General features: G+C 42.7%; 1 protein-coding gene across 4 annotated transcripts in view; it reads left to right on the top strand.

Moving 5' to 3' along the window:
- ITCH (itchy E3 ubiquitin protein ligase) overlaps positions 1 to 27,670 on the top strand; it is a 125,853-nt gene that overhangs the window by 44,343 nt on the left and 53,840 nt on the right. For all 4 annotated transcript variants that reach the window (XM_051846160.3, XM_008256089.5, XM_089308096.1 and 1 more), the window contains 6 exons: positions 8,248 to 8,293; positions 13,265 to 13,422; positions 14,910 to 15,105; positions 17,456 to 17,551; positions 21,035 to 21,209; positions 24,924 to 24,993. In XM_051846160.3, the coding sequence (XP_051702120.3) occupies positions 8,248 to 8,293; positions 13,265 to 13,422; positions 14,910 to 15,105; positions 17,456 to 17,551; positions 21,035 to 21,209; positions 24,924 to 24,993 (741 nt within the window). The remainder of the gene's footprint in view (positions 1 to 8,247; positions 8,294 to 13,264; positions 13,423 to 14,909; positions 15,106 to 17,455; positions 17,552 to 21,034; positions 21,210 to 24,923; positions 24,994 to 27,670) is intronic.

The raw sequence follows: 27,670 nt of genomic DNA, 5'->3' as shown, positions 1-27,670 counted from the left end.
TGCATTGTTTCAATGGTTTAAAAGCATTTAATTTTCAGTAGTTTGAAAAACTAGCCAAATGAAAGTTGAATCACAGTTGGTCCTATGAGTAAAGAATTGATTTATGAAGATTTTTTTCTGTATGCCAGTTAATGTGATGTGTTTGCCACACTACCTCCAGTGCCAATGGCAGTCATAATTTATTTTTTGTAGCATGTCTAGTTGAGATTAAATATGACTAAATCCTTCTTAGTACTGCTAGACAACTAATGCAAATTGAAATTCATTTGCCATTCCTCTTCCATTTTTGTAAGCTATAATTAGAGAACTTTTTTTGTTACAGTGACAAAATCAATTCCACTGGCCCCTGTTACTGCTATTTCTATTTTGATGGCTATTTCTATTTTGATGGAAGACTTTGTATTTCCTGTTTATTTAAGATTTGTTTTATGTATTTGAAAGAGTGACATAAAGGAGAGATAATAAGAAAGAGGTCTTCCAGCCCCTGATTCTCACCCCAAATGGGTACAGTGGCCTGGGCTGGGCCAGGCCAAAGCCAGGAGCCTGAAATTTTATTTAGGTCTCCCACATGCATGGCAGGAGTCCAAGTACTTAGGCAGTGATCTGCTGCTTTCCCAGGTACATTAGCAGGCAACCAATCAGAAATGGAGCAGCCTGGTCTTGAACTGTCTCTCAGATATGGGATGCAGGCATTGCAGATGGCTTAACCTACTGTGCCACAATGTTGGCCCCTACTTCCTCTTTAAAATATAACATTTTTAGTACTTTAAAAAATTGTTAATCTTTTTCAGATTATTTTATTTTATTTTATTTGAAAGGTAGAGACATATTTCCCATCTGCTCATTAACTTCCTAACATCCAGGACTGGGCCAGGCTGAAGCCGGGAACTTAGTGTAGATCTTCCATGTGGATGGCTGGGATACAACTGCTTGAACTGTCGCCTGCTGCCTCCCAGGGTCTGCCTTAGCAGGAAGCTAGAGATGGGTGTAGGGCTGGCATTCCCGACTTTGGACACAGTCTTCCTAAAGTGGTTTCTTCACCACTATGCCATTTGCCTGCCTCTCATTGTCGCTCCCCCTCTTCGTGGAGGAGCAACACAGGACCCTGCGCTGTTCTTTCGTCTGCTCGGCCCTCCCCGGGTTTGCTGCTGGTTCTTCCCGGGTTGGCTACTATCCCTTCCACCTCCGTGGAAGGGCAGTTCCCCCTGGCCACATTCCCCACTTCCGCAGGGGAGCGGCACACCGCCGGCCGGCTCTCTGGGGGGCTGCACGGGTTCCCTTAAATGTTCCCCATAGATGTTCCTGGTGCATGCCGTCTCTCTCCTCCTTTATAGTCCTCCTCCGCCAATCCCAACTTGGCTGCCCACACGCCGAGTACGCTGCTCTCCTCCAATCAGGAGCAAGTCCTACTGTTTATTGGTTGAACTGGAGGCAGCTGGGTAGAAGCTGTTTACTTCTCTCCCAGCGCCATATTGTGGGAGAGCAGATGCATAGAATAAGTCTTAATTCCAGTAACTCAGTCTAGTCCGGTTTGCTCCCCACACTCATGACAGTTTTAAATAACAGAAACTTCAAGATAGCCTTGGTTTGTCCTCCAGATGAATTCTTTAGAGTTAGGGAAGGTAGAGAGAAATTTTGAAAATGGTTATACCACTTCCGATGACACTTTAGTTGGGTATTGTTCACAGGAACTGTGTAATAATTATATTTTTCTGTTAATGAATTAGAAGTCCAGAAGGTAAATACAAGTTAAACTATCAAACTGCTGTAAGCCTCTGTATTTTTAGCTTCCTAAATTATTTTTCCCTAGTAGTTGAAACTGTTACTAATGCAAAATATTTAGTAATTAACAGAAGTAAAACTTGTCAGTCTTCATGTTTCAGAGTGGAACTTTAAGGGCATATGTATTTTTCAGCTTTACTGTTTATTTCTCAAGAAATGAACTTTTTCTTTTTAAAGATTATTTATTTACTTGAAATGCAGAGTTAGAGAGGCAGAGGCAGGTATATCTGCTGGTTTTCTCCTCAATTGGCCACAACGCTCGGAGCTGTGCCGATCCAGGAGCCAGGAGCTTCCTCCGGGTCTTCTCATGCAGGTGCAGGGGCCTAAGGACTCAGGCCATCTTCTACTGCTTTCCCAGGCCATAGCAGAGAGCTGGATCAGAAGTGGAGCAGCTGGGTATCGAACTAGTGCTCATATGGGATGCCGGCATTGCAGGCAGTGGCTTTAGCCCCTATGCCACAGCACTGGCCCTGATGATTGCCTTTTAAAAATTAATTAATTTATTGGCCGGCGCCGCGGCTCACTAGGCTAATCCTCCGCCTAGCGGCGCCGGCACACCGGGTTCTAATCCCGGTCGGGGCGCCGGATTCTGTCCCGGTTGCCCCTCTTCCAGGCCAGCTCTCTGCTGTGGCCAGGGAGTGCAGTGGAGGATGGCCCAGGTGCTTGGGCCCTGCACCCCATGGGAGACCAGGAAAAGCACCTGGCTCCTGGCTCCTGGCTCCTGCCATCGGATCAGCGCGGTGCGCCGGCCGCGGCGGCCATTGGAGGGTGAACCAACGGCAAAGGAAGACCTTTCTCTCTGTCTCTCTCTCTCACTGTCCACTCTGCCTGTCAAAAAAAAAAAAAAATTAATTTATTGATTTAAGAAGCACATACACACACACATGTACACACGTACACATACACCTACCCCACATCTGTTGCTTCATTCCCTAAACACCCATGACAGCTGTGATTGGGCCAGCTGGAAGGGATAAGCCAGGAAAGGGAAACCCAATCCAGGTGTCATATGTGAGTGGCAGAGACCCAATAACTTGAGCCATCACCTGCTGCTTCTCAGGCTATGCTTCTACAGGGTGGGAACCTTTTTTCTGTCAAGGACCATTTGGATATTTTATAACACAATTATCAATGTAAAAATTAGCCTGGGGGCTGGTGCTGTGCCATGGGGGGTTAAGCCGCTACCTGCAGCACTGGCATCCCATGTGGGCACTGGTTCACGTTCCAGCTGCTCCTCTTCCAATCCAGTTCTCTGCTATGGCCTGGGAAAGCAATGGAAGATAGCCCAAGTGCTTGGACCCTGTACCCATGTGGGAGACCTGGAGGAGGCTCCTGGCTCCTGGCTCCTGGCTTCAGCCTGGCCCATCCTTGGCTGTTGTGCTATTTGGGGAGTGAACCAGCAGATGGAAGATGCTTCTCTCTCTGGAACTCTGCCTTCCAAATAAAATAAATCTGTTTTTTAAAGCATGCCATAAATTTATTGAATTTTGAGTCATGCCTGCAGTTGTCTTGGCAGGGCCAGACCAAATGATTTCACAGGGCTTATATCACCTGTCGGTCAGTTGTTCCCCACCCCTGCATCTGCTACTTCTCAGGCTATGCATTAGGAGGAAGCTGGTAATTGGGATTAAAGCTGTGACTTGAATCCAGACAGTCTGATTTGGGATGAGTTTCTTAACTGCATGCCAAATGCAACTCCTGATGCTTGTTTTTGATAGTTTCTCATTTCTTGCTTATTAATTTTCTTTTGATACATAACTTTTTTAATGTTCTACGTTTGATAATTCCAGTGTCTGAAATATTTGGGGATATAAATTATTTTATGTCTCTGCCTCATTGAGGCTTATTTTATTTTCATTTGTATTTGCTGTTCTTTGATTGCAAATTTCTATTTGATTTTCATTTACTACAATCTTAAGTGTCTACATTGTTTGTTCCAGAAAAAATTTCTTTTGCTTCTGCTAGATCTCAGAGTGAACCATAGAACTGGGAACACATTAGCACATTTTCAGGGCCTGTAGCATGACATCTCAGTCTCTGATTTCCTGCTCCCACCTTGTTGCTTGCCCAAGGCTTTCTGATCCATCTCAAAGCTGATTACAGCCCTCAGGGTCACCCTGTTTGTCACATTTACTTACTTCACCCTATCCTTACTCTTGTGTGAGTTCATTTTTTGTTTGTTTTTAAGATTGCTAGGCACCCAGGAAACAGGAACAATGTGTTAAATTGCTTTATCTAGCAATCTGGTTATTTCATGGTAGGAGGACCCTTTCTGACTGGCCTGCTCAATAGAAGAGATCTTTGTAGATCTTCCAGAGTTTCCTGTGGGTAAAACACATGGATTTGGAAATCTGATCAGTTTTTCTGAAGAAATTGAGATTAGGAATATTTTTAAAAGCAATCCATTTGTTTAATGCTAATTTTAAGTACAGTCATTTCTCTTTTTTTTTTCTTTAAAGATTTATTTTATTTATTTGAAAGATAGAGTTACAGAGAGAGGTAGAGACAGTGAGAGAAAGAGAGAGAAGGGTCTCCCATCTGCTGGTTCACTCCCAAAATGGCCACAATGGCTGGAGCAATACAGCCATTTTTCTTTTCCTGGACATTCATTGTGTAAGTGTCAGATTTTTATTGTTTTTCTTTAACTATTCTCTGATTAGAAACAAATAATTATATCTAAATAACTTTTGCTATAAATTTATAGTTATGGTTTTATTCCATATTGAAGTGAAATAAAAGGTTGAACAAAAATGGTCTTTGGACTTTGCTAGTGAAATATAAAATTTGTAAAACAATAAATAGCTAATATTTATGGAATAGTTATGTGCTGACACTGTTACAGATATTTTCATGTTTAATTCTCATAACTTCTCTGTGAAGTGTCATCAGCTTCAATAAGAATCTTTTTTCTTGGGCCAACATTGTAGTACAGTGGGTTAGTCTACTGTCTACAGCGCTGCCATCCCACATGAGTGCTGTTTCAAGTTCTTGCTGTTCTACTTTCTATCCAGCTCCCTACTAATGTGCCTGGGAAAGCGGCATAGGATGGCCCAAGTGCTTGGGCCCCTCCACCCCTATGGAAGACGCAGACGAGGCTCCTGGTTCCTGGCTCCTGGCTTCAGCTTGGCCCAGCCTTGTTCATTGCAGCCATTTGGGGAGTGAACCAGTAGATGGAAGATCTCTCTCTCTCTGAAGAAAAAAAAAAAAAAACACTTTTTTCTTTACTTAGCAGCAAAGATAAAAAGTCCTCTCATCCTGTAGTTTACTCCCGAAATGCACACAGCAGTCAGGGCAGCCAGGAGCCAGGAATTCTACCCAGGCCTTTGTCATTGGTTTCAGGGACCAATTTACTTGAACCATCACCTGCTGCCTTCTTGGAGCTACACTGATGGGACTCTGGAGCTGGAGCTAAAAATTGAATTCATATACTCCAGTGTTGGAAATGAGCATCTTAACCACTAGGCCATATGCTTACCCAGTCCCTATTTTAAATATGAGGACAAAGGCACAGGCTTTTTCTGGATCTCCCACGCAGGTGCAGGGTCCTTGGGCCATCTTCTACTGCTTTCCCAGGTCAAAGCAGAGAGCTGGATCAGACATGGAGCAGCCAGGACTCGAACTAGTGCCCATACGGGATTCCAGCGCTTCAGGCCAGGGCATTAACCTGCTGTGCCACAGCACCGGCCCCAGATTGTTTTCTTAATTTTGAGAAAAATGCAATACTAATTTACTGAATTTTAGTAACCTTTGCTGTCTATTTTGGTGTGGTTTCCTGATTTCATTTATGTTCCATTTATCATTTATTTTAGTGGAATATATTCTATTTAAGATAATTCTTATAAAACTTGAAATTTACCCTTTTACAGTGAAGTGTATGTTGTAACATTTTTTACCATTTTAGCAGCCTTTTCAAGTTGTGTTTTATAAATCCTAAAATTTCCCATTTCAAATATACAACTTACTGATTTTCACGACTATCATTGTAATCCAGGATTAGAGTATATTTACCCTTCTGCCTAGAGCACTGATGCTTTTATTGAATGAAGTTATTACCTGATTGTAGAATATAAAAGCCAATTAAGGTTCTTAAAAAATGCACCAGCATTGTGACGCAGCAGGTTAACCACCCCTGCCTATGATACTAGTATTCCACATTGGAGTGCCAGTTGGGAGTTCTGTTGCCTCATTTCTAATCCAGCTGCCTGTCTGCTAATGCACTTGGGAAAACAGTAGATGATGGCCTGAGTACTTGGGCACCTGCTACCTATGCAGAGACAAGGATGGAGTTCCTGGATCCTGGTTCGGCGTGACTTACTACAGGTCATTCCTAGGCTGAAGCAGCAGATGAAAGATCTTTTTCTCTGCTTTCCTTCTCTCTGGCATTCTGCCTTTTAAATAAGTAAATAATTTTTAAAAGACCCTTAAAGTAATTTTTGTTCATTTACAGGAAATCCTTGTAGCTTTAGGGCAACCAGTAATCTGGTTTTTGTCTCTAAAAATTGGTCTTTTCTGAACATTTTGATATAATATGTGGTCTTTTGTGTCTGGCTTCTCACTTAGTGTTAGGTTTTTGAAGTTCATTCCTGACAAGCATGTTTCAATATTTTGTTTTTGTTATTGCTGAATAATTGTTCATTGCATGGATAAGCTTGGTATGGTATGGTTGTAAATCAGCATTTTTTAATGAGTTGAACCTATTAATTATACTCTGGGTAAGATAGGAATGATTTCACTGAAACCCTCACTGTATTCAGGGACAATTTTTCTTTTACTAAATGGACCTGTACTGTTAAACTTGATCCTTATTTTTGCATTTTATAGTTTTTCCTTTTTCTTCTCTGTCCAAAATCTGTTTTTACTGCTATCATTGTACGCTTCTTTCTTACACGGTATAGTACACAAATTCTCACTGAGTCTTAAGAGATATTTTCTATGAAGAAAATACGAATATTATGACATTCATTTCTGCTACTTTGTGATTCATTTTTGCCTTTCCTATTTCTTAAAGCTATTTCCCAATCTGCATAAAGAGAAGTTTTTCTATTTTCAGAATCTGTTCTATTGGTCATCCTGGTTATCTGCCTTTTTTTTTTTTTTTTTTTTTTTTTTTTTTTTTTTTTTAAGAATTATTTTGAGGGACTGGCACTGTGGCATAGCAAGTAAAGCTGTTGCCTGCAGTGCTGGCATCCCATATGGGTGCCGGTTCATATCCTGGCTTCTCCACTTTGATCCAGCTCTCTGCCATGGCCTAGGAAGGCAATGGAGGATGGCCCAAGTTCTTGGTCCCCTGTACCTATGTGGGAGACCCAGAAGAGGCTCCTGGCTCCAGATTGGCTCAGCTCTGGCTGTTGCGGCCAGTTGGGGAGTGAATCAGCGGATGGAAGACACCTCTCTCTCTCTCTGCCTCTCCTTCTCTCACTATGTAACTGTGACTTACAAATAAATAAATATAATCTTAAAAGATTTATTTATTTGAAAGTCAGAATTAGAGAGAAGGAAAGACAGAGAGAGAGATCTTCCATCCATTGGTTCATTTCCAAGATGGCTACAACTGCCAGGACTGGGGCTGGCTGAAGCCAGCTTAATCCGGATCTCCCACATGGGTAGCAGGGGCTTAAGTATTTGGGCCATATTCTGCTACTTTTCGCAGGCCATTAGCAGGGAGCTGGATCAGAAGCGGAGCAGCTAGGACATGAACTGCACCTACGTGGGATGCTGGCCTTGCAGGTGGCAGGCAGCTTTATCCGTTGTGCCATGATACCAGCCCTGATCAGCATTTCTTGATGAGATATTTGGGTTACAGAGATGGTTAAAACATGAGGTTTGAGCTAGAGTCAAGCATATATTCCAAAAAAGGCATAAGTAGTATGTAAGTAATATACTTTTACTTGTTCACATTTGCTACACAATAATAATCATTTACACAAAATTTTGGTAAAACTTTTCTTCAATATTGTGAACATATATCACATTTTCCCTTTTAAAACTGTACTGGGGGGGCCTGCACTGTGGTGTAGTGGGCTAAGCCTCCACCTGTGGCGCCAGCATCCCATATGAGTGCCAGTTCATGTCCTAGCTGCTCTGCTTCTGATCCAGCTCTCTGCTATGACCTGAGGAAGCAGTAGAAGATGGCCCACCTGTTTGGGCCCCTGCACCCATATGGGAGCCCTAGAAGAAGCTCCTGGCTCCTGGCTTTGGAATGGCCCAGCTCCAGCCATTGCAGCCATTTGGGGAGTGAACCAGTAGATGGAAGACTTTTCTGTCTCTCCTTCTCTCTAACTCTGTCTCTCAAATAAATAAATAAAATCTTTTTTTAAAAAAATATTGGGATTAACTAAGTTAATAGAATGTTTTTCTAAAAACATTTTTAATACAAAGGTTTTGGTTACATGGCATGTTTACACAAGTAATTGAAAACTGTTCTCTTGAAACTCATTTTCTGTTTGAATTTTATTGATGTTAAAGGTGCTTCACAGAATGATGATGGCTCCAGACCCAAGGATGAAACAAGGTAAGAGTTCACTGACTGCTGACCACAGAATTCAGAAAGATACAAGGGAGCTTTTTTTTTGTTTTGTTTTTTGGTGTTTTTTTTTTGACAGGCAGAGTTAAACAGTGAGAGAGAGAGAGACAGAGAGAAAGGTCTTACTTTTTCCGTTGATTCACCCCCCAAGTGGCCATTATGGCTGGCGCGTTGCAGCCGGTGCGCTGCACGGATCCGAAGCCAGGAGCCAGGTGCTTCCTCCTGGTCTCCCATGCGGGTACAGGGCCCAAGCACTTGGGCCATCCTCCACTGCCTTCCCAGGCCATAGCAGAGAGCTGGACTGGAAGAGGAGCAACCGGGACAGAACCGGCACCCCAACTGGGACTAGAACCTGGTGTGCTGGCGCCGCAGGCGGAGGATTAGCCTAGTGAGCCGCGGTGCCGGCCACAAGGGAGTTTTAATAGTCATTTTAAGTCATTGGTAGTCATTAAAACAAAGTTAAGATTGTTACAAGAATAAAAGATTGCTAAGAAGAGCTCAAGAGTCAATCTAAGAAGAGAAATTTATGTGAAAAATGGAAGTCTCTTGGTTTATCTGACTGTAGCTATCTGGAGTTAAGCCCACAATAATCGAATTACTGATACTTCCTTCACTTTTCCCAAAGATAGGGAGTTAAAAATTCCAGGGCCATTGCTGAACTATTAAACTTCTTTTCCAGGAAAGCTGGGATAGGGACCTTGTCTCCGTGTGAAAATTAACACTAGCTGTAGTATCTTTACCAGAGAGGGTGGAGACTTACAGCAGTTGTGTTTTTTGTTTTTGTTTTTTTTTTTTTCTTTTTTAAAGATTTATTTATTTGAAAGGCAGTTAGAGAGGGAGAGAGGGAGAGACCGAGAAAGAGATCTTTCATCCACTGATTCACCCCAAATGGCCGCAATGGCTGGGACTGGACTAGGGCGAAGCCAGGGTCTCCCACATGAGTTACAGGGGCCTAGGTACCTGGGCCATCTTCTGCTGCTTTCCCAGGCACATTAACAGGGAGCTGGATCGGCATTGGAGTAGCTGGACTCAAACCAGCACCTCATGGAATGCCAGCATTGTTGCCAGTGGCTTAATTGGCTACACCACAACGCTGGCCCTCAGGTTCAATGTACTTGTATGCCTATGTGCCTTGAGGTTTGGGCCCAAGAAGAAGTATTGAAGTCAAGCCTTGGCTTGTGTTAATTGACTTAACAGAGTTTGTTTATGGATTATCCTGGAAACTGGTAATGGGAGATGATCTTAGAAAAAAGATACTTCTCTTAAAGTAGTAAGTGACGTGTCTAAAATTCAGAGTGCAGTGGTTATAAAAGTCCACTGGCTTCTTTGTTTTTTCTTAAGCTGGGTAGGCAGTTAGAAGTGAAAAGGAGACAAGCACCAGAAAAGCAGTGCAGAACATAAGGGAAGATTATCTGGAATGATGCCCATCACAGTGGCAGATTCTGCAGGGGAGGATAGGTGAGGCAAGTAGAGTAAAATGTTAATCTTTGTTTTGAGGCTAGGTTATAGATACATGGGAGTTTATTATACAAGTCTATCTACTTTGCAATTTATGGAAATTTTCCTAATAAAAAGAATAAAAGAAGTGAGAGTATAGTATAATGGTTAAGTCTCCCCTTGGAACACCAGTATCACATATCAGTTCCTTGTTCAAGTTCCTGCTAATGCTTTTGATCCAACCTTCTTCTAATGTGTACCTGGGAGGCAGCAGGTAATGACTCAAGTACTTAGGTCTCTGACACCCACACAGGAAACCTGGATGGATTTCTAGGCTCCTGGTTTTTGCCTGGTGCAGCCCTGGGTATTGGGAGCATTTGGGGAGAGAACTTCTGTAGGAAGATCTTTCTCTGTGCCTCTCTTCCTTCCAAATACAATGACAATAAGTTTTTAAAAAGACAACTCAGCATCTTTAGGAAAGCTGTTATGTCTTACCTAATAGAAGTCTACATTCACAGAGTCATTCTTGTGACAAAGAATATTCTTTTGTACTAATCACTTAAGAAGTGGAATATTAAGGTATAGTAACTTCTCAGAGTAATATGAGTAACCACTTTTATTCTTTACTGAGATTATAAAACAATAGAAAATATTTTTAAATATATAAATGTCTCTGCAGACTAGAAGAAACTTGTCTCTTATATTTATATTTATTGAGTATTTATTTGAAAGGCAAGCGACAGAGTAGGAGGAAGAAGGAAGGGAGAAAGATCTTATTCATCTGATAGTTCACCTCCCAAATGGCTACAAATGATGGGGCTGGGCCAGGCTGAAGTCAGGAGTTAGGAACTACATTTGGGTCGCCCTCATGAGTTACCGGGTCCTAAGCACTTGGGCCATCTTGTGCTGCTTTCCCAGGCATGTTAGCAGGGAGCTGGATCAGAAGTGAAGCAGCTGGGACTTGAGCCGGCACTACAGTATGGGATGCCAGCATCACATGTTGTGTGACTTAACCTGCCGTGCCACAATGCCAGCCCCTATATCTCTTTTAATAGATTTCTTGAATTCCTGGAGCGTCACCCACAGAATGTTGTAATAGTTCAGTCTGTGATCAGTTAACCCATCTTCTACATAGTAAACCTCCATTGACAGTGGGAATCTGATAGAATTCTATATATTCATTGAAAGATCCTGTTACACAGCAACTGTATTGCTGCTTTTTTTTTTTTTTTTTTGTAGTCTCTTTCTTAAAATTCTTTTATGAAACCACTTGTACTCTGGACATCTATAAAATTTCCTGCAAGGGAATTGCTAGGGTCCATTTTCCTGCCATTTATTTAATCAATGCTTTATATGTTCCCAGGTGAATCACTGTCATAAATAATTTAGGGAACAGTATTTTCCAGGTTTCCGGGACTGCTTGAAAAATATTTGAATGTCTTGCGTTAAATGTAAATTCCTGCGCATTAGTTTTTATTTCAGAACATTTACCTCTGAGATAATGGCTTTAAAAAGCATTGTGTAGGGCCAGCGCCGTGGCTCATAGGCTAATCCTCCACCTGCGGTGCCGGCATCCCATATGGGTGCTGAGTTCTAGTCCCGGTTGCCCCTCTTCCAGTCCAGCTCTCTGCTGTGGCCCGGGAGGGCAGTGGAGGATGGTCCAAGTGCTTGGGCCCCTGCACCTGCGTGGGAGACCAGGAGGAAGATTCCTGGAGAACATAGCTTAAAAACACGTTTTAAAATACAGTAACTATATGAGGAGATGAATAAGCTAATTGGATCAGCTTGACTATAGTATAATTATTTAGCTATATATGTATATCAAAATATGTTGCATGTTACACATAATATATAACTTTAAAAATTTTTTTCAAAGATTTAAAAAAATTTTTCTTTATTTGAAAGGCAGAGTTAGGGAGGGAGGGAGGGGGAGAGAGAGAGGGAGGGAGGGAGAGAGGGGCGGGCTTTATCCACTGGTTTACTCCCCAAATGGCCACAACAGCCAGGGCTGGGCTGGGCCTAAGCCAAGAGCCAGAAGCTTCTTCCAGGTCTGCCACATGGATGCAGGGTCCCAAAGACTGCATCCCAGACCCTGTTAGCTGGGAACTGGATTGGAAGTGGAACAGTCTGGACTCAAACTGGCACTCATATGGGATACTGGTGTTGCAGATGGTGGCTTAACCTGCTATGCCACAATCCTCGCCCTGTCTCTCTTCTTAAAAATGTTAGATTTAAGGCCGGTGCCGCGGCTCAATAGGCTAATCCTCCGCCTTGCGGCGCCGGCACACCGGGTTCTAGTCCCGGTCAGGGCACCGGATTCTGTACTGGTTGCCCCTCTTCCAGGCCAGCTCTCTGCTGTGGCCCAAGTGCTTGGGCCCTGCACCCTATGGGAGACCAGGAGAAGCACCTGGCTCCTGTCATCGGATCAGCGCGGTGCACCGGCCGTGGCGGCCATTGGAGGGTGAACCAATGGCAAAGGAAGACCTTTCTCTGTCTCTCTCTCTCACTGTCCACTCTGCCTGTCAAAAAAAAAAAAAAAAAGTTAGATTTATTTTGTTGAGGCTTATTCTGAAGGTGCAGGTTGAGAAGCCTTTGCTGAGGCGTCTCTAAACTGGCAGTGCATACTGTTTCTGATCCATGAGCAGATCCCTTTGGGAGAAGTGGTAACAGCAGTGGTAGCTCGTAGTCTGACATTCCTGTTACTGTCCTTCCATCCTTTCTCTCCAGTTGATATCATACCTTGGAAGGGATGACATCTGTTTGAAAAAGTCTGTGGGGGCGGAAGCTTCTCCTTCTCATATCAGAATGCCTGGGTTTGAGTCCATGGGTTGAAGTCCCAGCTTTGTTCCTGATTCCAGCTTTGTGATGTATACCCTGGGAGGCAGCAGATGATTGCTTAAATAGTAGGGTTCCTGCCCCCAGCGTGCCCAAGTTGTGGGCACTTGGGGAGTAAACTACAGCATTGAAGATCTTTCTCTGTCTTTGTCTCTGTCTCTGCTTAATAAATAAATAAAAATTTTAGAAGATTTGTGGCACATCTACAGTTGACCACCAACTTTTTAAACACTTTGTATACCATTGAACTGGAGTGTTAAGAGGTGCACAATCCCTAAGAAATAAGTATATGTCTTTATTCTAGCCAGCCATGCCTCAAATGTGAAATAACATTAATAGCTAGTGGAAACCAAGGAAGCAATGATGGACTAGTTATCTGTTCTTAAAATAAAGTAGCACCCTTTGTAATACATTGGGATTTTGAGAACTCGACTTTGTTCCTCTTAAGACATTTTTTAGAATCTGAATCAGCACACCTAGTTGTTCTGAATGGTTCCAAGTGTTTCTGTACCCACAAATAACTCTTCTATGTCTGGTTGTATTAGACTTTACCCAGTGGAACTTTGTTTCATGAGACTGTTCTGAAATTAGGAATGTTTTCTCACACTTGTAAAACTTTCAGTTTTGCTCTTCCTGCTGACTATTTTCTTAAATTCAAAAGGCATTTATTTTCTCCTTCTTATCCAGAGTGAATACAAATGGATCAGATGACCCTGAGGATACAGGGTCCAGTGAAAATAGGAGGGTCAGTGGGAATAATTCTCCATCACTCTCAAATGGCGGTTTTAAGCCTTCTAGGCCACCAAGACCTTCCCGACCACCTCCACCCACCCCACGTAGACCAGGTTTGTATTCCAGCTTTCAGTATATGTTGTATATAATGTTCTATTTGGGAATTGATTCCCAGATACATTTCAGAAGTTCTTTCTAGGTCAGTTTTCTAGCTGTATTTTTACATTTTAAGATTTTGTCCGTGAATGATCTTTTCTGTAGGTAACCAAGAACAACCTTTTCCCTAAATTTTTCTTCCCAGAGTGAAGTTGCTGAGGAAGAAAAATCACGTGTACGTTCTATAAAGTATAGACTGTATAGATAAGAATGTAATTTTTTTGCATGGTTGTAAATATGTAACGTAAGCATGACATACAGCAGAGAATTTGGTTCCTTATTCCCATTAATATCCTTTTAAAAGACAATCATGGCCGGCGCCGCGGCTCACTAGGCTAATCCTCCGCCTTGTGGCGCCGGCACCCCGGGTTCTAGTCCCGAACGGGGTGCCGGATTCTGTCCCGGTTGCCCCTCTTCCAGGCCAGCTCTCTGCTCTGGCCAGGGAGTGCAGTAGAGGATGGCCCAAGTGCTTGGGCCCTGCACCCCATGGGAGACCAGGAGAAGCACCTGGCTCCTGCCTTTGGATCAGTGCGGTGCGCCAGCCGCGGTGGCCATTGGAGGGTGAACCAACAGCAAAGGAAGACCTTTCTCTCTGTCTCTCTCACTGTCCACTCTGCCTGTAAAAAAAATAAAAAAAAGTTAAAAAAAAAGACATTGCAAATATAGCAAGTGCTTAATAATTATTTATATTAACATTATTGCATATCAGTCAGATCTTTCATATAGTAACATCAAAAATTAGTCTCTGATCTGCAGAATTTCATACGAAAGGTATTTTTAAGGACATAGAAAATTACAAGTAAACTTAAAATACCATGGAATATGGTATTTTAATTTTAATATTTTTCCATTACTAAAAGTTTTTATTTCTTGTGACATCAAGACACCAGAGAATCTGTGCTTTGTAATTAATAATGAAGCACAGGGTAAATGGTACCTAAGATATTGAGAACAAATCTATTAAGTGGAAACTTTTTCACTTCCCTACTTTTTTTTTTTTTTTTTTTTTTTTTTTTTTTTTTGACAGGCAGAGTGGACAGTGAGAGAGAGAGACAGAAATGTCTTCCTTTGCCGTTGGTTCCCCCTCCAATGGCCGCCGCGGCCAGCGCGCTGCAGCCGGCGCATCGTGCTGATCTGATGGCAGGAACCAGGTACTTATCCTGGTCTCCCATGGGGTGCAGGGCCCAAGCACTTGGGCCATCCTCCACTGCACTCCCTGGCCAGAGCAGAGAGCTGGCCTGGAAGAGAGGCAACCGGAAAAGAATCCGGCGCCCCGTCCGGGACTAGAACCTGGTGTGCCGGCGCCGCAAGGTGGAGGATTAGGCTAGTGAGCTGTGGCGCCGGCCCTTCCCTACCTTTTTATTGTTTTGAAGATAAAATTCTATAATTAATTTAGATTTTGGAAAATAAAAGAGTGTTCCTACTTTCCCCAAATCTTGTATAGCATCTGTCAATGGTTCTCCACCTGCTACTTCTGAAAGTGATGGATCAAGTACAAGCTCTCTGCCACCCACAAATACAAATATAAATACAAGTACATCTGAAGGAGCAACATCTGGATTAATAATTCCTCTTACCATATCTGGAGGCTCAGGCCCTAGGCCATTAAATACTGTAACTCAAGCTCCCCTACCACCTGGGTAAGTAACATTTTTTTGGTGAATATTTGTTTTGTTCAGGTTTCTACATGTAGTCATTAATAAGGAAAACAATATTAAAATAATTTAATTATTTCAATGACAGTCTTCATCTATTATAATTGACTTTGAGGAGTCTAGAGTGAAAAAAAGCACATTTGAATTCTCTCCCTTTTGTTTCTAGGGTAAAATCAAATAGTAGGTATATTTAAATTATTTGTTTTTATTATTATTTATTTAAAAGGCAGAGAGAGACAAAGAGAGATTGCCCATCTACTGTCTTATTCTCCAAATGCTCACAATAGCTGGGGCTGAGCCAGGCTGAAGCTGGGAGCCAGGAACTCAGCCCAGGCCTCCCAGATGGGTGACATGGACCCAAATACTCAACCCGTTACCTATTGCCTTCCTAGTTGTACACTAGTAGGAAACTGGAATGGAAAGCAGAGTCGGTATTCAAACCCAGGCATTCTACTATCCAATGTCAGGTGGTGGGTTAATCACCGTATCAGATACCCCAAGAATCATTTATATTTTGTTATAAATGGACATATTAAAATTGTGTTTTTCCATGGGGTATCATGTGATTTTCTTTTTTTTTTTTTTTTTTTTTAAGATTTATATATTTACTTGAAAGTTAGAGTTACACAGAGAGAGGAGAGGCAAAGACAGGGGTCGTCCATCCATTGTTCGCTCTCCAAATGGCTGCAATGGCTGGAGCTGTGCCAATCCGAAACCAGGAGCCAGGAACTTCTTGTGGGTCTCCCATGTGGGTGCAGGGGCTCAAGGACTTGGGCCATCTTCTACTGCTTTCCCAGGCCATAGCAGAGAGCTGGATCAGACGTGGAGCAGTCAGGACTCGAACCAGCGCCCATATGGGATGCTGGCACTGCAGGCTGGGGCTTTAACCCGCTGCAGCATAGCGCCATCCCCATCATGTGATATTTGGATACATATAACTGTGGTATAATGTTGGAATCAATATCTGTATTCGCAAACACTTCGAATGTTTTCATGTCAAAGAAATTCTAAGACTTTTCTTTTTCCTTTTTTAAATGAGCAGTGCATTATCTATCGTCACTCTGCTATGCAGTAAAACAGAAGAATTTATTTCTCCTAAATGTATCTTTGTACACATCAGCCAACTTTCTCCATCCCTCCCATTTTCCTAGTCTTCCCAGCCACTTCTATGAGATTAAGTTTTATAGATTTCACGTTAGTGGAGATCATGTGGTAATTTATCTTTGTGTGCCTGGCTTATCTCATTTTTAAAAGAATGATCTTCATTTTCACCCATGTTGTTGTAAATGACAAAATTTCACCCTGTTTTTTGGCTGACCAGTATATTTGTGTGTATACCACATTTTTTTATCCATTCATATTTTGGTGGATACTTAGATAGTTTCCATTTCTTATGAGTAGTGCTGCAGTAAACATGGGAGTATTTTTTTTAAATTGAAGGACCTGAACCAAAGGAAGTTAACCAAGGTCAAGTAATAAAATAGCCACCTAATTCAAACTGCTTTTCTGTTTGATGGGAGGAAATCCCATTTTAAAGAATTTTTTTCAGTATAAACTCATTATAGCAAAATAATAGTTTAGGGAACTGAGAAAATTAGTATTTATATTCTATTTTAATCTCTACTGATTATTTTAAAAATAATATTTTGAAGTTAATGTAAGACCAATTTTTATACATATAGATGTGGTGGCATTCAAATTACTCCAGATCCCAATTGATTGCTGTATTCATAGTTGGGAAGCCAAATTTGCAGGGTATTTGTACAAGAGATTAGCAAAAAGAATGAGTGCTTGTAGAAGTTACTTGTACTTATAAGCTATGATGGTTTACTCTGATATGCTTCAGTTTGGGGATAAACTTACCAAGGAAGCCAGAGTACTCAGATTGGCCAGGTGAAAACTTACTTTCTTGTACTGTGCAGGAACCCATGTGATAAAGTCTTTTTCCAGAATTGATATAGACTATCACCCTTCAGTTAGTTCAGTCTTTGTTTAGTTTCATAGAATTAACTATAATATTCTTTTACCCTCAAGTCCTGAATTTCTCATTCCTGATCCAATTAAGAATGAGTTTGGTTTCCTAGGCAGACTGAACTCCATCCTTTTTAGAGCAGACTTTTGCATAAAAGAAGTGTCATTCCATATGTATCACTCTCAGAAAATGCCATTTCTTTACTTTATTCCTAAATTCTGTTGGTATCTTCTTTATAACCTGATGTGCTTAGTTGCCTCAGTTCTGTAATACAATTATATAAGGGAAAAAGGCAAAAACAGGATTAGGAAGCCAAACTACTCACACATAAATCATACTAGCCTTTGTAATTTTGTGTTTAAGGTGGGAGCAGAGAGTAGACCAACATGGGCGAGTTTACTATGTAGATCATGTCGAAAAAAGAACAACGTGGGATAGACCAGAACCTCTACCTCCTGGGTAAGTATCTGAATTAAAAAAAAAATAATCTGTTTATTCAGCCTATATATAATCTTCCTTGATTCCTGCTTTCTTATTGTCAGCCCTTTATCTACTTTGTTTTGGTGTGGGTGAAAACTAGAGAATGAGAATTGTTTAAGAGTGTGATGAATGATTTTTATTTTCACTTCATTTTTAATTTTGATTATTTATTTTTCATTTTGTTTGAAAGGCAGAGAGATACAGAGAGACAGATTTTGTATCCACTAGTTCACTCCCCAAATGTCCACAACAGCCAGAACTGGGTCAGGCTAAAATTCTTTTTTTGTGACAGGCAGAGTGGACAGTGAGAGAGAGAGACAGAGAGAAAGGTCTTCCTTTGCCGTTGGTTCACCCTCCAATGGCCACTGTGGCCGGCACGCTGCAGCTAGCACACCGCGCTGATCCAATGGCAGGAGCCAGGTACTTATCCTGGTCTCCCATGGGGTGCAGGGCCCAAGGACTTGGGCCATCCTCCACTGCACTCCCTGGCCATAGCAGAGAGCTGGCCTGGAAGAGGGGCAACCGGGACAGAATCTGGTGCCCCGACTGGGACTAGAACCCGGTGTGCCGGCGCCGCAAGGCGGAGGATTAGCCTAGTGAGCCGCGGCGCCGGTCGGTCAGGCTAAAATTCTATCATGAACTTCCCGAACCGTTTTGCAATAATTTTATAATATAAAATTTTTTATATAGTAAGGACTTTATCTTATATTTGGTAAGAGCTATAATTCCTATTCAATTAAATAACTTCCCTTCCTCTTGTGGAAACTAATCCTTAAACCCTGCAGCTCTGAGCCAGGTAAATAGTTCCAGCAGGAAAACTTGAAGAATAAGACTTCAGGAATTTTTACATCAGAAATGAGTGAAGAGGTGGGTGTTTGGCGCAGGGCCTTAGTATGCTTACATCCAAATTGGAGTACCTGGTTTCAGTTGTAGCCACTCCACTTCCAATCCAGTTTCCTGCAAATGCACATAACAGGAGGCAGCAGATAATGGCTCAAATACTTGGGTCCCTTGCCACCCACATTACAGACCTGGATGGAGTTCTTGGCTCCTTACTTCCGCCTGACCTAGCTCTACGTATTGTGGGTTTTTGGGGGGTAAACCAGCAAATGGAAAATCTCTATTTCTCTTTCTCTCCCTCTCTCTCTGCCTTTCAAATAAATAATATTTTAAGATAGTGCTTTACTTATTAAATTAGAAGATTATATCTTGTTGGTGAGGAATTTTGCCTGGTAACTTTACTGGAGATAGTGTAAATTAGTTAACAGCTCCTACAGAAAGCATGGATAGTATATCGACACACATGTATGTGTCCATAATAATGCATATACTCTTAGTAATTCTCTCCAGGAAATGTGTCTTAATTCAAAGGAAGAAAAAAAACTTGCTGTGTTATTGTTTTGCTATTATAAACTTAGAATAATGGAAGCAACCTTAAGTCACCAACCAGGCAGCAAGTTATTGTATCAGCTATCACTCAATTAAAAAAAATTACTTTGTAATTGGGCCGGTGCCGTAGCTCAGTAGGCTAATCCTCCGCCTTGCGGCGCCAGCACCCTGGGTTCTAGTCCCAGTCGGGGCGCCGGATTCTGTCCCGGTTGCCCCTCTTCCAGGCCAGCTCTGCTCTGGCCAGGGAGTGCAGTGGAGGATGGCCCAAGTCCTTGGGCCCTGCACCCCATGGGAGACCAGGATAAGCACCTGGCTCCTGCCATCGGATCAGCGTGATGCGCGGCAGCCATTGGAGGGTGAACCAACGGCAAAGGAAGACCTTTTTCTCTGTCTCTCTCTCTCACTGTCCATTCTGCCTGTCCAAAAAAAAAAAAAAAAATTACTTTGTAATCATTTAAAATGATAAACAAAAGTATTCTTGTGAAAAAGTCCTTAATATCTGTAAGGAACTATATGCAATTTTTGTTCCTGTTATGATTGCAGAAATAACAAGATCATTGAGAAAAATAACTTTTTTTCCAAGATTTATTTGAAAGGCAGAGTTACCAGAGACAGGTAGAGAGAGGTGTCTTCCATCTGCTGGTTCATTCCTCAGATGGTTGCAACAGCCAGGGTTGGTCCAGACCAAAGCCAGAAGTCTGAAACTCATTCAGGTCTCCCACGTGTGGTAGGGGCCTGAGTACTTGGGCTATCTTTCTCTGCTTGCACATTAGTGGGAGCTAGTTTGGAAGAGTAACAGCCAAAACTTGAACCTTTGCTCAGATGGGATATCAGAATCGCAAGCAATGACTTAACCTGCTGGGCCACGGTGCTGGCCCTGAGTCATTTTCTCAATGATTGTTTTAAGACTGAGATTATTTAAAGTTGAGCTTCCGCCTGCGGTGCTACCATCCTGGCTGCTTCACTTCTGATCTAGCTCCTTGCTAATGGCCTGGAAAAGCAGAAGAAGATGGCCCAAGTGCTTGGGCCCTGTACCCATGTGGGAGACCCAGAAGAAGCTTCAGATCAGGCCAGCTGTGGATGTTGTGGCCATTTGGGGAATAAACCAGTGGATGGAAGACCTCTCTTTGTCTCTATAACTCTACCTCTCAAATAAATCTTTAAAAATAAAAAGACTTACTGAATATGCATTGCGTTTTAAGGACTTGATTGATACATTTTAAGGAAATTTAATAAATTTTTGGGCACAATCCTCTTAAATTCATTTACAAAACTTTTTTTTTTTTTTTGACAGGCAGAGTTAGACCGTGAGAGACAGAGAGAAAGGTCTTCCTTTTCTGTTGGTTCAACCCCCAAATGGTCTCTATGGTTGGCGCACTGCACTGATCCGAAGCCAGGAGCCAGGTGCTTCTTCGGGTCTCCCAAGCACTTGGGCCATCCTCCACTGCCTTCCCGGGCCACAGCAGAGAGCTGGACTAGAAGAGGAGTAACCTGAACTAGAACCTGGGGTGTCGGCACCACAGGTGGAGGATTAATCAAGTGAGCCGCGGCGCCGGCCATTTACAGAACATTTAAAAAATTTGTATGAGGGCCGGCGCCGCGGCTCACTAGGCTAATCCTCCGCCTGCGGTGCCGGCACGCCGGGTTCTAGTCCCAGTCGGGGCGCAGGTTTCTGTGCCAGTTACCCCTCTTCCAGGCCAGCTCTCTGCTATGGCCAGGGAGTGCAGTGGAGGATGGCCCAAGTGCTTGGCCCTGCACCCCATGGGAGACCAGGAAAAGCACCTGGCTCCTGCCATCAGATCAGCGTGGTGTGCCGGCTGCTGCGCGCCAGCCACGGCGGCCATTGGAGGGTGAACCAACGGCAAAGGAAGACCTTTCTCTCTGTTTCTCTCCCACTGTCCACTCTGCCTGTCAAAAAAAAAATAAATAAATAAAAAATAAAAAAAAACTTGTATGAGGCCTTCAGGCACTTTAAAAATTGTTTGTCAAGGTAAAATCTTATATCTGTTTCATAAGTATTTGTTGTATTAGCTTTTTTTTTTTTTTTTTTTTTTTTTTTTTTTTTTAATTTAGCTGGGAACGGCGGGTTGACAACATGGGACGTATTTATTACGTTGACCATTTCACAAGAACAACAACATGGCAGAGGCCAACATTGGAATCTGTCCGGAACTATGAACAGTGGCAGCTACAACGTAGTCAACTTCAAGGAGCAATGCAGCAGTTTAACCAGAGATTCATCTATGGGGTGAGCAGCATGTTTAATAATATAATATACTAATAAAAGTATTCAGGTTTAAAAATTTTATTTTTTAACAAATATTTATTTATTTGAAAGTCAAAGTTGTGCAGAGGCAGAGAGAGAGAAGTATGGGAGGGGGTTTTCCATCCTCTGATTCACCCCCCAGATGGCCACAACAGCCAGAGCTACACCTATCTGAAGCCAGGAGCCAGGAGCCAGGAGCTTCTTCCAGGTCTCCCACATGGGTGTAGGGGCCCAAGGACTTGGACCATCTTCTGCTTTCCCAGGCTATAGCAGAGAGCTGGATCTGAAGTAGAGCAGCCGGGACTCGAACCAGTGCGTATATGGGATGCTGGCATCACAGGTGGTGGTTTTTTCCCACTATGCCACAGCTGCAGTCCCTAAACTTTTATTTTTTTAAAAATTTATTTCAGAGAGAGCTCTCATTTGCTAGTTACTCCCCAAATGCCTACTAAGGTTGTTTTGGGCTGAAACTGGAAGCTGAGAACTTAGTCCAGGTTTCCCATGTGCGTAGCAGGGGCCCAATTACTGAACCATTGCCTGTTTCCTCTTAGGGTGCACATTAGCAGAAAGCTGAAATAGCGAATGGAGTTAGAACTTGGTATTTGAATCCAGGCACTCTGATATGGCATCTTTACCACTGGGCTAAATACCAGTTTTACCTGTGTTCATTTTTTCCCCCTTTCCTATCCATACAGTCTGATTGATTTTCTGAAATTCTTGCTCTTTGGTTATAGAGTGATTCTATATTACATAAAATTTAGACAGCCTATTTTAGTTCCTATAATAGAGCCAAATATATGAATTGATATGAATTAATTGAACATTCTTTTTAAGATTTATTTATTTATTGGAAAGGCAGCATTATGGAGTGAGAGAGTGGGAGAGACAGATCTTCTATCCACTGCTTCACTCCCCAAATGGCTACAACGCCAGAGCTGGGCCAGGCCAAAGTCAGGAACCAGGAGCTTCTTCCATGTTTCTCATGTGGGTGCAGGGGCTCAAACACTGGGGACATCTTCCACTGTATTCCCAGGCACATTAGCAGGGAGCTGGATTGGAAGTGGAGCAGCCAGGACTCAAACCAGCACCCATATGGGATGCCAGCACTGCAGGAGGAGGCTTAACTTTGTATTCCCCAGTACCGGCCCCAGAATTGAACATTCTCAATACCATCTATTGAAGTGGTATAGTGGTAGTGTGTTGCCGAATCTGCTTATTAGGAATATTCTTTTTTTTTTTTTGACAGGCAGAGTGGACAGTGAGAGAGAGAGACAGAAAGGTCTTCCTTTTTGCCGTTGGTTCACCCTCCAATGGCCGCCGCGGCCGGCGCGTTGCGGCCAGCGCACCGCGCTGATCCGATGGCAGGAGCCAGGAGCCAGGAGCCAGGTGCTTTTCCTGGTCTCCCATGGGGTGCAGGGCCCAAGCACCTGGGCCATCCTCCACTGCACTCCCTGGCCACAGCAGAGGGCTGGCCTGGAAGAGGGGCAACCGGGACAGAATCCGGCGCCCCGACCGGGACTAGAACCCGGTGTGCCGGCGCCGCTAGGCGGAGGATTAGCCTAGTGAGCCGCGGCGCCGGCCTGCTTATTAGGAATATTAAGTAGTCTTCATTCACCACTTCACTGAACCTAGTTACTAAGTAAGATACTCTCATATACCAAGCACTTTTAGCCTCAGAATGAAATGGCTGATGAGACACTGTAATGATTGTTCCCAGTGTGTGGCTTTTTTCTGTCCAGGGATACCCAATGGGGTAGGCTTGAGTCTTAAAGAATTCTCAAAAAAATTTTAAAAATATCAAAACGGTTTGTCATGAAAGGAGACAGGAATATGTCTCTACTAGGTGCCTACCCACTTGTGGGGCATCCTTGTCGCCAACCCGCTTGCCTCAAACCAGAGGAAATTCAAGATTTTGGTTTTGCTGCGTTACAAAATGAGGGCAGGCTTGTACACAGACTGCACCTAGGGATGCTGTTTGGGACAAATTCATTCAATTAAATTAAAAAGTACTGACTTAGGGGTCTGTATTGAGGCACAATGGATTAAGCTGCCACCTGCAACACCTACATCCTGTGGCAGAGTGTCTGTTTTATTCCTGGCTACTCTGCTTCTAACACAGCTTCCTGTGCATATGTATGGGGAGGCAGCAGATAATGGCTCAGGTTTGGGTCCTTGCCACCAACATGGGAGACATGGATGGAGTTCTTGGTTCATGCCTTTGGCCTGGCCTAGTCCTGGCTGTTGGCTACATTTGGGGAGTGAACCAGCAGATCAAAGATCTGTCTTTTATACTCTGTTACTGTCGCCCTTCTTTTCAAATAAATAAAATAAACAAAACAAAAAAAACCTGACAGGCAGGTTCCTGCTGGGATAGGGAGGGGGGAAGCTTCACTTTTTTTTTTTTTTTTAAAGATTTATTTATTTTATTTGAAAGGTTGAATTCCAAAGAGAAAGGGAGTGACAGAGAGAAAGAGAGATCTTCCATCTGCTGGTACACTCCCCAAATGGCCACAATGCCCAGCGCTAAGCTGATCTGAAGCCAGGAGCCAGGAGGTTCCTCTGGGTCTCCCACATGGGTGCAGGGACCCAAACACTTGCGCCATTTTCTGTTGCTTTTCTGGGCACATTAGCAGGGAGCAGGATCAGAAGTGGAGCAGCCAGGGCTTGACTGGTGCCCATATGGGATGTGGGCGCTATAGGCAGCGGCTTTACCTGCTGCATCACAGCGCTGACCCCCCACTTTTTTTTTTTTTTTTTTTTTTAAGATTTTTTTATTTGAGTGATAGTTACAGAGAGAGAAAGAGAGAAAAAGTTCTTCCATCCACTGGTTCATTCCCCAAATGGCCATAACAGCCTGAGCTTTGCCTGTCCAAAGACAGAAGCCAGGAGCTTCTTCCGGGTCTCCCATGCGGGTGCAGGGGCCCAAGCACTTGAGCCGTCTTATACTGCTTTCTCAGGCCATAGCAGAAGAGGAAGAGGGGCAGTCAGGATGTGAACTGACGTCCATATGGGATGCCCATGTCACAGATGGAGGCCTAGCCCCCTACGCCACAATACACTCATTAGTCTTGTGCACATTCAGTAGGACTTTGGCTTCTCTTTTTCCAGAGGTTGACCCCTACTTTGCTTTAATTCAACAATGTGATAATTGTAAATAGAATTTTGAGCCTTCCCTATAGTTTATGGCTCATTAACATATTCTAGTTGGGATTCTTTTAATCACTGGACAACCTGCTCTTCCTGCTTCCTCAATTGCCTTCTCACAGTTCTTTGCATATCTCATATTCAAGTTGTGCCCTGCTTTCAAGATATACATGTAAGGTGGTTTTTTTTTCCCCCAGCCATCTGGTAACCTAGTGCTGGTATTATAAATAACTTTGGGGGGGATATATTTTTTAATTTTTATATTACTGATATAAAATGTATAGCAAAGAAAAATTGGTAATTTAGGAGGTAAGGATTCTTTATTTGTATATTTTAATTTCAAGTAATTTACGTGTTAGATAATGCCTACACTCTACCACAGTGAAGAGTATTGGCATTTATTGGTAACCATGTGACACTTAGCTAAGGTGCTTGCTCTGTAAGAATATGTTACGTTTACACGTACGGGAGATGCATATGAGTACTCATAAGGTTGCTCTGAAATAATGTTTAAAGTTTTTAATTATTTCACCATTTTTTGGTTCATTTTAGAATCAAGATTTGTTTGCCACATCACAAAATAAAGAATTTGATCCCCTTGGTCCTTTGCCACCTGGTTGGGGTAAGTCATTTATTTATTTTTTTACAATGAATGTCATTTTATTTATCAGGTATTTATAGATGATTCTTTGCTGTTGCTTTAGGGAATATCTAGGAAGATTTTGGGCTTATCAGTTTATTTCAAGGTGCCATAGGAGCATTAAGTTCCCTAGATGTTCTAAATTGACTTCTATTAAAATGAATTATCACTTCTTTTTAAAATATTTATTTATTTATTTGACAAGTAAAGTTATAGACAGAGAGAGAAACAGAGAGAAAGGTCTTCATTCTGCTGGTTCACTCCCCAAATGGCTGCCATGGTCAGTGCTGCGCCAGTCCGAAGCCAGGAGCCAGGTGCTTCTTCCTGGTCTCCCACAGGGGTGCAGGGGCGCAAGCACCTGGGCCATCCTCCACTGCCCTCCCGGGCCACAGCAGAGAGCTGGACTGGAAGAGGAGCAACCGGGACTAGAACTCGGCGCCCATATGGGATGCCCGTGCCACAGGCGGAGGATTAGCCAGGTGAGCCATGGCGCCAGCCCCAAAATAAACTTTCATTTCTAAAGTTTGAAAATACCAATCACTCAGCATTAAAAAGGGAATGGTCTATTGGTAACAGCCATCTGGATGCTCATCCAGGACATTATGCTTAGTGAAAAAGCTAATCCCTAAGGATTATATAGTGTATGTTTAAATTTATATAACATTCCTAAAATGACAAAACTAGAGGTCTACAACTGATTAATAGTTGTCAGGAGACAGAGTACATGAAAAGTGTAAATACCAGAAATAATAGAAGAGGGGAGTCTTATGTGATGATAGAACAGTTTATAAGTTGATTGTGGGAGTGATTACATGAATCTATAGAAGGGGTAGAAATGGAAAGAATTATATATTCATAGGGGCCACCTTTATGGCACCGTGGGTTAAGGCTCTGCCTGCAATACTGGTATCCAAATGGGTGCCAGTTCAAATCTTGGTGGCACCACTTCCAGTTCTGCTCCCTGCTAATGCACCTGGGAAAGCAGTGCAAGATGGCTCAAGTATTTGATTGCTTTACCCATGTGGGAGACCTAGGTAAAGCTCCTGGCTTTGGCTTGTCCCAGCCCTGTCCTGGCTAAATGGGGAGTTAACCACCAGATTGAAAATCTCTCTTTCTCTATAACTCTACCTTTCAAATGAATAAAATAAAAATGGGTCCTTTTAAAAAAAAAAAAAAAAAAAAGAATTTATCTTTACAATGATGAATTTAGCTTTAAAAAGGGTGAAAAGTTGGTGTGGTCATTGTGGTGTAGTGGGTAAAGCCACCCCTGCGACACTGGCATCCTAGATGGGCCCCTCATATCCATGTGGGAGACCCTGATGACGCTCCTGGCTGCTTTGGCCCAGCCCCACGCTGGTGTTGCTACCATGAGGGAATGAACCAGCAGATGGAGCATCTTCCCCTCTTCTCTCCTCTCTGTAACTCTTTCTGAATAAATATATAAACCTTTAAAAAAAAAAGGGTGAAAAGTTAACAAGGTTTGCAGTTAACAGTCATTTACCAATGTTAGTTTATTAATTTTTAATTCATTTTTATTTATTTATTTGAAAGGCAGAGGTTGAGAGAGATGGAAACAGATAGAGGTCTCCCATCTGCTTGCTCACTGCCCATATCCTAGAAACAGCTAGGGCTGGGCCAGGCCAAAGCCAGAAGCCAAGAACTCAATCCAGTACTTGAGCCATCATTTGCTGCCTCCTAGGGTGTGTATTAGCAGGAAGCTGGAATTGGGAATGGAACAGTGACTCAGAATTAAACACTCCCATTGAAATGCATCTCAAATGGCATCTTATTTTTTTTTAATATGTATTTTATTTATTTGAAAGAGGGAGAAACAGAGAGAGAGAGAGAGGTCTTCCATCCACTGGTTCACTCCCCAAATGGCTGCAACAGCTGGAGCTAGGCCAGTCCAAACCCAGGAGCCAGGAGCTTCTTCCAGGTCTTCAACACAAATGCAAGGGCTCATGGTCTTGGGCTATCTTCTACTGCTTTCCCAGGCCATAGCAGAGAGCTGGATCAGAAGTGGAGCAGCCAGGACTCAAGCCAGTGCCCATGTGGGATGCCAGCACTGCAGGCTGGGACTTTAAACCACTGCTCCACAGCATTGGCCCCAAATGGTATCTTATTCAAAGTCAGAAGCCTGTCACAGTTTCCTGGTTTTTAGATTTATTTATTTGAAAAGCAGAGTTACAGAGAGAAAAAAAAATTTTCCACCTGCTGGTTCACTCCCCACATGACCTCAACAGCTGGGGCTGGGCCAGGCTGAAGCTAAGAGCCAGGAGCTTCCTCCAGGTCTCCTATGAGGGTACAGGGGCCCAAGGTCTTGGGCTATCCTCCGTTGCTTTCCCAGGTACATTAGTAGGGAGTTGGATTGGAAGTGGAGCAGCCGGGACTCTGTCTGCTTTTCAGACAAAATGAAAGAATTTTTTTTTTAGATGGCCCAACAGCTATATGATTTAAAAAATAAGCCCATTGTGGCACCAGATCAAATTTTATCTTAAAAATGCAGCTGTTTCCTAATATTGGGATAAATTCAGAGAGTGGTATTTCCAGACAGTCTTATTGGGAAACATTGGTCCCCAAGATAGATCATTCTTTTTATTATTATTATTATTATTATTATTATTTTTGACAGGCAGAGTGGACAGTGAGAGAGAGAGAC

The sequence above is a fragment of the Oryctolagus cuniculus genome, chromosome 11 (assembly GCF_051225735.1).
Source record: "Oryctolagus cuniculus isolate XC-2025 breed Fujian yellow rabbit chromosome 11, ASM5122573v1, whole genome shotgun sequence".
In the NCBI taxonomy this organism is placed as follows: domain Eukaryota; kingdom Metazoa; phylum Chordata; class Mammalia; order Lagomorpha; family Leporidae; genus Oryctolagus; species Oryctolagus cuniculus.
Note: the sequence above shows the minus strand (reverse complement) of the source record. Positions and strands in the feature narration are given on the sequence as shown.